The 10,016-nt window shown below is 38.9% G+C and overlaps 2 protein-coding genes across 4 annotated transcripts in view; both read right to left on the bottom strand.

Moving 5' to 3' along the window:
• sytl3 (synaptotagmin-like 3) lies at positions 1–5,621 on the bottom strand. The gene is made up of 12 exons (XM_063901856.1): positions 5,118–5,621; positions 4,349–4,564; positions 3,543–3,610; positions 3,251–3,302; positions 3,085–3,157; positions 2,921–2,993; positions 2,403–2,527; positions 2,085–2,207; positions 1,476–1,645; positions 1,268–1,364; positions 1,010–1,180; positions 1–393 (listed from the first exon to the last, which is right to left on the bottom strand). The coding sequence occupies exons 1-12, from the start codon at positions 5,240–5,242 to the stop codon at positions 244–246; spliced, it is 1,443 nt and encodes a 480-aa protein (XP_063757926.1). The 5' UTR covers positions 5,243–5,621; the 3' UTR covers positions 1–243.
• Positions 5,622–8,471: 2,850 nt separating this feature from the next.
• enpp1 (ectonucleotide pyrophosphatase/phosphodiesterase 1) overlaps positions 8,472–10,016 on the bottom strand; it is a 28,056-nt gene continuing 26,511 nt past the window's right edge. For all 3 annotated transcript variants that reach the window (XM_063901854.1, XM_063901852.1, XM_063901855.1), the window contains one exon: positions 8,472–9,988. In XM_063901854.1, the coding sequence (XP_063757924.1) occupies positions 9,836–9,988 (153 nt within the window). In that variant the 3' untranslated portion in view covers positions 8,472–9,835. The remainder of the gene's footprint in view (positions 9,989–10,016) is intronic.

Here is a 10,016-nt window from a genome sequence, read left to right as displayed (position 1 = left end):
TCAGCTTTAATCAAGTTAATTTATTAAGACCATTATCACAAACGATACAAAAATATGTACAATGCAATCTGAGGTTTGAAAAAAAAGGGACGGAATAAAAAAAGAACAATAAATTAATAAATATATCAACAAGTTAAAAAAAGGTTGTGCAAAACCGACAACTGCAGTATCATCCTTTCTCAAGGTTTAAGGCTTAAATCAAGTGGATATGCAGATATGTTGTGATGAAATTATGATCACATGTTATATTATCTGCCGACGTGTGTCTTTCTCTTGCCGACTTTTAAAGGAGCTGAGCTGCATGAGGTCGCCCTGCTCGGCGGAGGTGAATTTGACCCTGAGCATCGCTTCTCCTCCGTCTTGCTCCACAGCGCCTCCATCTGAACTCTGAGCCTGATGCAAAGAAACACAAGGAAAGGAAAATAAACCCACAAGCAGCCTCAAAAAAAAGGAATTTCTCAGACAAATGAAAAAGTAAAAAAGTAATCCAACATATTAAGTTTAGCCGGCTACTTTTCAACGGTAATTTGTTCAAAGGTTCAAAGGTTTTATTGGTCATATGCACAGCAGATCCAACAACTCAACATACATAGTGCAAAAAAGATAGATAAGGTAAATACAATAATGCAACCAGACTTCAGTGTTACCATATTGTTATATATGTATTTATTTCTTTATTGTGTGCTTTATTAAAGCAGTTCTAATTATATTTCCCCCCACTGCTGCATTAGTTTATACCTATACATTTCATTTTTAGTGCAAATTATTGTAGAGCTTGATGAGAATTCACTATGATGTCTATATGGGAAATAAAAAGCTACAGTCAGAAGGAAAGAGGTCAGAACAGAAAACAGAGGGATACAGCTAGCAAGCCTCTAAATGAGTCCAATCCTACTACCAAAACTTCTAAATCGAAGTTAATCCTAAAAACAAAACTAAAAAAGTGTATAAAAAAGATGTGTGGATTTACTCTTCCTTTAATATTGAACACAGAGCCTTTCAGTTTTACCTTGGGACAAAGTGGGTACCAGTTGAAGCTCTGGGAGTTCTTGTCCTCAAATCGCCAGCCATCCAGCGGGAAGAGAGCCTCACCGAGAAACACTTTCCTTCTCAGGGTCCCTGAATGCCACACAGAGGCCTGCAGTCTCTTTCCACGCAGCAGGTGGCGCTCTATGGGAAACTGTCAAAGAACCAGACCAATTTTGTTTAATTTGAGATACATGGCACATCTATTGTCAAGACAACTGAGGCAACATCTTGTTTGTACCTTGAATACTTCATTATAAACCGGATTTGTCATGTTTTTCTTGACGGTCGTCTTCATTTTGCTGCTCTTTCCAGGCAGCATGCAGAGTTTGATGTACCTAGACAAATCAATTTAAAAAATGCTGAGGTTTTGAGGAATAAACACACATTAAATAACACCTCTGCATGAACAGTACAAATATTCAGAGAGTGATATTTATTATCCTTACGGGTGGCACTTCTTCTTGGAGTCTCCGTGGGAGAGATTTCTGCAGGAGCCGACCGTGATCTCCAGACAGGAGAAGTCGCTGTTGTAGGACAGAGCCAACTCCAGCTCTCCTGCAACTCCGACGCCCTCGAAGAGGCCGCAGTCTGTGCTGATGCTGCTGCAGGTGCTGCCCTGAAAACATTTAAATACAAACATGTAGTATTCTGCCACTGGGGGTCTCTGGACTTCATGATGTTAAGCAGTGAAACACTGAATATAGAAGTTGTATGTTAACAAATCAGTGTTTTCTGGTTGGAGCTTGACTGAAAATGTCCAGAGGGGGTTTGGGTGGAATTGGCTTTTGTACAAAATAAAACGTTACCTTGATTAAAATGACCAATTTCTTCAGGTTATAAACATTCAAAGAAACATTTTGGATAATGTAAATGACCAACATATAGCCTAAAACATATGTCTAGTTGTACTTATTGATGTCCATTAGCATGAGTAGAGAGCAGGCAAATAAGAGTATTTTTCATATGGGCTAAAGGGCTGAAATGATCACAATCATTTCAGTCATGACAGGATGTAACTGGGGATTTTTTTTCTCTGATTATCAGTTTCTACTTACTCTCTTTCCTCCGGAGTACTCAGAACCACAGGAAGTTTCTTCCTCCGCCCCGGTGGAGGACCCCTCCTGGTCGCTGTCTTTGCTTTTCTTGAACAGGTTTGGAAGACTGGGGCCTTTAAAGAGCTAGAAAGAGATGCAGGGTAATTTATTTAAAAATAGTATATAGTTATTCCTTCTTAACTTTGGGATTTTAGCATTTGTGAACATTTACATGGACAAAAGCCTAACCCCTAAAAGCCCCTATAAAAGGCAGTGAAGGTGCACTGGTATCTTTAAGGCCCTAAAGCTGAATGTGTGGACGTGTTGCAGCTGACATACCCTGCTAGATTTGTTGATGTCAGTGTCAGAGAGACTCTTCTGGGTGCTGTATGTGGAGCAGGAACCTTTCCGATTGTCAACACTCAGCAGGTCTCCTCGCACATCGTTCTGAGAAGTGGAAATCTCTGCATCGAGAAACAAAAAGTTAGATGCTTCAAATCTCAGGAGAGAACAAAGTGTTAACTTACACAGAAACACAACAAAATAAATATGTAGAGCAATAGTGTTTGTATGCTAGATTACAAAAGTTTTACAACACAATATGTCGTCCATTATTTCATGCAACTTCTGCTGCAGTTGATTAACTCAGGGTGGTTTTTGCATCATATTATTTAAGGCACACTTCCTCTGTGGCAATCGTTGCGTACATTCAGCTCATCAGATTAATAGGTGATAAAATCCAGAGGAAATGATGCTGCCAATTCTGCAAAGTTCGCATGTGCACTGCAAATATTTGAAATTGAAAGTGCTCATAAATGTTGACAATAAAACTGATGAGAGGACATTTTTAAACTTACTTTTAATATGACTGGTGAAGGAAACCATTAGATCCTCCATAGATTTGGTAAAAGGTTTTGAGTTTTTTAAATCCTGCAGATCAAAACACATCATTAATTGGCACTCAGTCCATACACACACTTTATAAATGAAGAATATTGATGGAAATATGTCAGCATTTTACCCCAGGTCTGCTCAGAAATGCATAATCCGATAATAAGTAGGGCGGAGGAGTCGGAGGCACTACCGATATATGACTGTAAAAAAACAAAAAAACATGTTTATCTGTGTTTTATTTTCAAGTTTTTCATTATAATGTTCAAGAAAACACATGTTAAAACTCCTCTTACCTGAGCACGTTGTAGGTCTTTAATAGTTTGTCTCCAACCACCTCATATTTGTCTGTAAAGAATGATCAAAAAAACACTCTCAAAAGAGGACAGTGACATAAAAACAAATGTGGGCGTGTTATTCAGGTTATAAATATGATGATATTGCTTCTTATAGCATTTAAGTACCATGTAGTTGTTTAATATTTCAGTCACTTTTAAACCCCAAAAAGAAAACAGCTTCAAAAACCTGGATCATCTATATTTTATCAATCATGTAGGAACTCATTCTGAACACGTATTGTTAACAAACCTGTGGTGCAAGGAAATTTCTTTGCCCTCTCTTCTAAGAACCACTCTCCAGACCTGAACTTCACATCTCTGTGAGGAATAAGAACACAAAATAATCACATTATTAGCCCTCATTTGGATTTATTGATTCAGAAAAACATGTGGTACGAGTTTATTTTTAGAAATATGTTATATTTGCGGGATACGAATAATAAACCTGAAATAACCTGGCCAATTGTCACAGTGGAAGAAGTAAAACCATGACTGGCATATAATAACATTTAATTTAACATAAAGAAATGTTTGCAAACATCATTCGTTTAGAGTCAAGCCTATTGAAGTTAAATATTCCCGCTTTTTGCTCAGTTTTTGGTCTTTAGCTCCTATTTGCTTCACTTTGTTCTCAAGCTAGAGTCTATCTATCCATGTCTGTTTGTTTTGAGATGAGCAGGTAGTGTACAGTGGGATTGAAGAGTTGTATTAACTAAAAATATCTCAGCTGTGTGTGGAGAAAAACAAGCTATGAGCCGTAAGAAATACTTAGGTTGCCAGGCAGAAAGCTAAACAACAAGCTGAAACTCAGTATGAAGCTTCATAAATCCTTAAGGATAATCCCCTTTTACATTGTGCTTTGATGCATTTTAATAAAATGCCTTTTTGATTATAGATGCCTTAAAGGAAATTTAAACCTCAAAGGGGCCAAGAGTTGACATCAATTATCTAATTTTAGTTTTAAACACATAAACAGCAAAGTGAACTGGAGGTAATTTTGAGCTGTGATTTGAGCAGCATTGAATCAAATATTTGTAGAAAGCATGTGTACTGCACCTGTAGGCGTGGCAGACCGTGCACTTCCAGTCAGCCGTTCCCACGCCCACGCGGCACTTGCTGCAGATGCGGTGGCTGCAGCCGTGGCAGACTGCACCTGAGTTCCAGAGCTTTCCCAGAGGCCTCTGGCAGCGAGCGCAGGTCCGCTCACCGTACTGCCTTGAGAAACTTTTCGCACCTCTCCTCCGAAGCTCCTGGAGGTCATGTTTCATCCTCCTGAGATGAAGATGGAGGGACACACAAACTTTGGATCAATACTTCACCCACAAAATGATCAATTATACTCAACTGGTGTTAGGTTGAATTCTTAAAGACAACAACAGTAAATAAAAGGGGAGGAAATGCACAATCTAACAACTGTTCTTGTTTCAAATAGGTTTCAATATCAATGCATGTGTTTATGAGGTAGTCAGCATATATTTGAATTATACTGGAGGAGTTATAGTTTTTAAACGGACGTGTTGAAATAGTTTTGCTGTTGATCGCGTCAATGATTTAGATCAATTCATCAAGACTTACATTTTTGGAGTCATCACATTTTCAGAAAATCCAGATAATCAAATTTTCCAGCAAAATTCATAAATTCATTCAGTAATTGATATACAAATGTTCCTTTTGAAGGGACAGTATGTCTTTAATCTGCTGACAAAGAAGATTTCAATTTTGTCGGCATAGAAATGTAATACTTATGTTAACAAATCTTCTCTGTTTAAAATGTGATATTTAGAGGATAAAATAAAGAAGCTTTTATCACAACAAGATGACTCACCTTATCCTGTCTTCTTCAATGGTACGCAGCTGTTTGTCTCTCCGAAGAACCTCCAGGACTCTTTCTCTCTCCAGAGTTTGAAGAAAAGTTAGATCCATGTTTAAACAGCAGCAGTCTGTGATCATCTGTATCACTACTCCCCTTCTCTCTGTCTCTCTCTGCTTCACTGGCTTGTTTTTGTTCCTGTCTCCTCCTCCCCTTCGTCTCTTGAACCCTCCCCCTTTACTGAATGCAGACCTCCTCTTCAGTCCACCACAGCTGAAAAAGTACAAGAGAGTGAGTAAAGGTTATTCTAGTATCTTCCTGATTGTCACCTCTACGGTGTGCTAACGTCAGAGCCAGATATATATATATATATAGACCTCCTATATAAGAAGTGGGTTGTTTCCAGTTGGATGATTTAACTGTGGCAACCCTATTTTAATATCATCTTTTTCATGAAACATGACGGGGCACAAGCGTGCGACCTGATGATGCAGAGGGTTACTCATCCAGTGTAACTTCTACCACACAGGATCTGATGTAACAACCGACTACATCTGGGCAATATTTTAATCATCAAATCCTACATTGTTTTAGACAGCTCATGTCTTCATCTTCCCTTCCTATCAGCATTAAAAAGCATCACCCCACTGCACTCTGGAGAACATCTGAACTCGTGATCTGTAAATGTAATTTCCCTACACACATTAAAACCACCATGAATTTGCTTTTGGTCTGTGGTTAATGCTGTCTACTTGCTTTTTCTTTACACTGGAACTGAGTTACAAAGCTATCTCAAACACTTACCACCAACACTGTTGCGAGGCAATAATAATTAGAAGGTATCTAAGGAACTATCTTGTATCTATTAAACCTGTCTACTGACAAACCAAAAGCTCCCTCAAGTGCAAGAAGAGCAGTGAGGCTTCACTGATGTCAGAGCTGCAAAACAAACCAAATGCCAACCTTTGCATTATTGATGATTGACGTGCGTCTGTAGAGTTTTCTTTTTTTGCAGGCCAGTAGACTTATTACAATGTTACTTCAATAAATCCTGACCTAAAGCTTGTTGTTAATAAAGATTAGAGGAAGTTGTTTGTATAATGTTGATTCAGACTTAAATGCTTAATAGAGGTTGAGTTTGATTCCTTTTGGAATACACTCGTGTGTTTTGCTACCACAATTTGGACATGTCAATTGATAGCTTCAATTCAAAAATGGTATCAATTATCATCTAGCTCTTTATAAATAATGAATAAACGGAATACATAACATTTCAAATTATTTATTCAAGCTCATTATTCATCTCTTAAGAGGGTCTCATTTAAAGACATCTCAATCTAGAACATAACCACTTTGCTCTATAGTAGACAAGTGAAGCTTGGTGAGTAGAGAGTAATAGCTTGATGCCAGCCTGTGTTGGGAGATAAGAGCCTGTGCTTGTTACTGTCCAGAGCTGCCAGGAAGCTGGAGAAAACATCAGCGTAGGCTGTAATCAGGCCTCACGTCTCACACAGACACACAGCTGGTATCTGTCCTCTGCTGACGTGCACAGGCCACAGGGATTCTCTCATGTTGTAAATATAAATGAGGCAAGATAGGAAATGTTCTGCAAGGGGAAGGTTGTGATGCAGCAAACATTTCTCCATGCTTTGCTGTAATGGCTGTAATTTGTGAGTGTTAATGGATTCATCTAATCGACAGGTAAATTGATAATGAAAAGTATTATTAGTTGCAGCCTTAGTTAGCTTAGTTTAGTATAAAGACTGGAAGCAGAGGGAAACAGGTAGCAAGATTAAGAAACACGTTGAAAGCTTATCAAAATAACACGTTAAGTCTTATTTGTTAAATCCGTGCAATATCTTCTAGAGGAAGTTTGTGATGCAACAGACATTTCTCCATGCTCATCTGTGTATTTGTGAGTATGAAACGATTCATCTAGAGAAATATTGAGATGAAAACTATAGCGTTGCAGCCCTTGTTAGCTTAACCTCAGATAACACCTATGATGCTCACAAAATAACACAATAAGTCTTATTTTTTAAATCCCTACAAGAACTTAAATGTAAAGGAAAGCATGTTGTGGCTGATAGTTGAAGTTTGTGATGCAACAGACATTTCTCCATGCTCATCTGTAATTTGATTCCTCATTTGAAGAAACAAGTGCTCTCACTATGACAGGAGGCTTTTAGTTCATGGTATGATAATCATCATCATGTCTATAAAGTCATTTCACTCTCGCCTTTACTATAAAAAGGACCCTAATTATTCAGGCTGTTGGTGGTTTGGTGGTGAGGAAGGGACACCTCACTGGTTACACTGGGACCCAAAAAAAATGGCGTGAGAAAGACTAAACCGTTCACGAGGTCTCAGTTCTGTTTCCCACAAGAGCGCAGCTTCCAGGAAGACCTGTGTGAGCGGCTGCATACTTCGAGTCAGCGCTGGCAGCCCTCACAGCAAGACTCATCACCACAAGCAGATACCAAATAAAAACTTCTGTCATGGTCTCGCTCACACGCCACAAGCTCTGACACAGAGACTGAGGTCCTTTCTTCCAAAAGCTGAAGAAGTCACACAAACCCTGCTTAAAGTATTTTAAAATACCTAACAGGAATTAAACTGCATGGTGTTGAAATATGAGTATTTACAAAACCATGTAGCGGTTTCGACTGTTTTTCTGCAGCTCTTCACAGTCACGAAATTGCCTGGTTGCTAACAATATGCAGAGCAAAGTTTCAAGGTAAAAGGAAAAGCACTTGTGACCAAAATAGAACATTTCTGTGTTTCCTTTTCAGATTTTATATTTTCCTTTGTCCAAATGTGACTCAAGAAGGCATAATATCAATACACAGCATGCAGCCAGGAGACAATACACTGCTTCACTGCACTGAGAACAGGAGCCCTCCACTTACAGTATAGAGGATTCACAGGAATATATACAATCACTTCTTTTCAATCATTTCTGCTTTATGATGACTCAATTGTGAGCTTCGATTACAAAACAGTTGCTCAACACCAGCTCTTTTTTTTTTTACTACTTTTCATTTTAGACTTTAAATCGCACAACCTCAAATGAAAGCACATTCAGGTCTGTGTCCTGATAACTAGGTCACAGCATTGCAGAGCAAAAAGCGGCAACATCTTACCTTCAGGCTTGCTGCATAGTGGTCAGCCTGAGGAAGTAAAACATGTTTTAAACACAGGGCTCGGTTTCCTTCCTTTGTGAAATCAGTTGTATACAGTAGTTGCAATTTGTAAACTGCTAACTGAGAAACTGCTGGTTGGTTGTATCTCAGGTCTTGTTTCCGATGTGATGCAATGTCTCTGGCCCTGATCTCAAGGTGTCAAGAAAAAAACAATACAAGTGACGAATTCAGTGTAGAAGAGTTTTTATATGAAACTGTGTATTTGACTGTAGTTGCAATTTCTGAAAACAGTAAGAAAAGCTGCAACAGATGAGGGAAAAATCTATTTCAAGTTTCCTTATTTTTCACAAAATACCTGCAGACTTGAACTTCACTGGGAAGAGCAAAAATAAGACTGAACAGAAAATGTGTTGATCCCAGGAAATAATATCACACACACACACACACACACACACACACACACACACACACACACACACACACACACACACACACACACACGATTACTCTTAAGGCCACGCTACAGCCAGTTAAGCACTGCTGTAAATTCTCATTCTGATTTTGAGTACACAAATTTAAATACTGACTGGGATTACAGGGGACAGATAGCTTCTCATTTCCAGCGTTTACTAAATACTGAGTTCAGCTGAAGTTTTTCAACCAACAGCCAAATCTGAAGGTAATGCTTGACCTGCAGAATGTCAATAAAAGCAAAATGGCAATGAAGAGATGCACAATTACAGGAAAAAAAGAAAATGTAAATGATTAAAAAAGTAAAAATGATCGGGAGATGTAAAGTATACAGATGCAAAAACAACCATGACGAGATGCACAACTGCTTCAAAGAGACACATCATTGCAACAAAGAGATAACATGAACAGAAAAACATAGAAAGCTACACGAAGAGGAACTTGAAACACACACACACACACACACACACACACACACACACACACACACACACACACACACACACACACACACACACACACACACACACACACACACACACACACACACACACACACACACACACACACACACACACACACACACACACACACACACACACACACACACACACACACACACACACACACACACACACACACACTAAAACTTCTTTCTTAAATTCTCTTGGTGTTTTCTGTATAACCAGATGTGTGGCAGCAGACAAGAATTATTTCCAGATTGTCTCGTGTTTCCTGAAGTGCCCCTGCCAATAAAAGCAAGTGTTCCATAAATAAATTCTTCTTTCATCAATAAACATTTCCCTTTTATTTTGTTCCCATTTGAGGAAATACTTTGGAGCCACTCAGCAGATGTGGCGGCGTCTTTGGATCAGAGCTTTTTGGTTCAATTTTATAAAAACATTATTCAAAAACAAACATACAGTTTCCACACATGGAGTTATGCTACATTTTTGAAATCAGACATAAAAAACCTGGATGGAGCTTAATGTCAGATCAATTTGGTTTTAACACAGAAAACGAATGCACCCGTTAACTGTGTCCATGTGGACGGAGGCCTGTTGTGCAGACCGTTATGGCTTCCTTTGGAAATTAAAGCTTTCTTTTAAGTCTCTGATTTTAAGCAGTCTGTAGCAATGTTTTCAGCTGAAGCGTCTCCTCCACTGATAACCTGTCGTGGTAGAAGCTGAGTCCGGCCAGCATCTCGATATCTCGGACTCTCGCCGTGTGAAACTGCAGCCAATCTTCCACCCATGACAAGTCCGACCCGCTCTGAGGGGGAAAGCAGAAGAGAGGAACA

Source organism: Eleginops maclovinus, chromosome 15 (assembly GCF_036324505.1).
Source record: "Eleginops maclovinus isolate JMC-PN-2008 ecotype Puerto Natales chromosome 15, JC_Emac_rtc_rv5, whole genome shotgun sequence".
Classification (NCBI taxonomy): Eukaryota; Metazoa; Chordata; class Actinopteri; order Perciformes; family Eleginopidae; genus Eleginops; species Eleginops maclovinus.
Note: the sequence above shows the minus strand (reverse complement) of the source record. Positions and strands in the feature narration are given on the sequence as shown.

Coding starts and splice junctions, on each gene's coding strand:
- sytl3 (XM_063901856.1), bottom strand. CDS start 5,242: ATGATCACAGACTGCTGCTGTTTAAACATGGATCTAACTTTTCTTCAA. Junction 3,303..3,542: donor GAAATTTCCTTGCACCACAG/GTTTGTTAACAA, acceptor CATTCTTTACAG/ACAAATATGAGGTGGTTGGA. Junction 2,994..3,084: donor CATTTCTGAGCAGACCTGGG/GTAAAATGCTGA, acceptor TTTGATCTGCAG/GATTTAAAAAACTCAAAACC.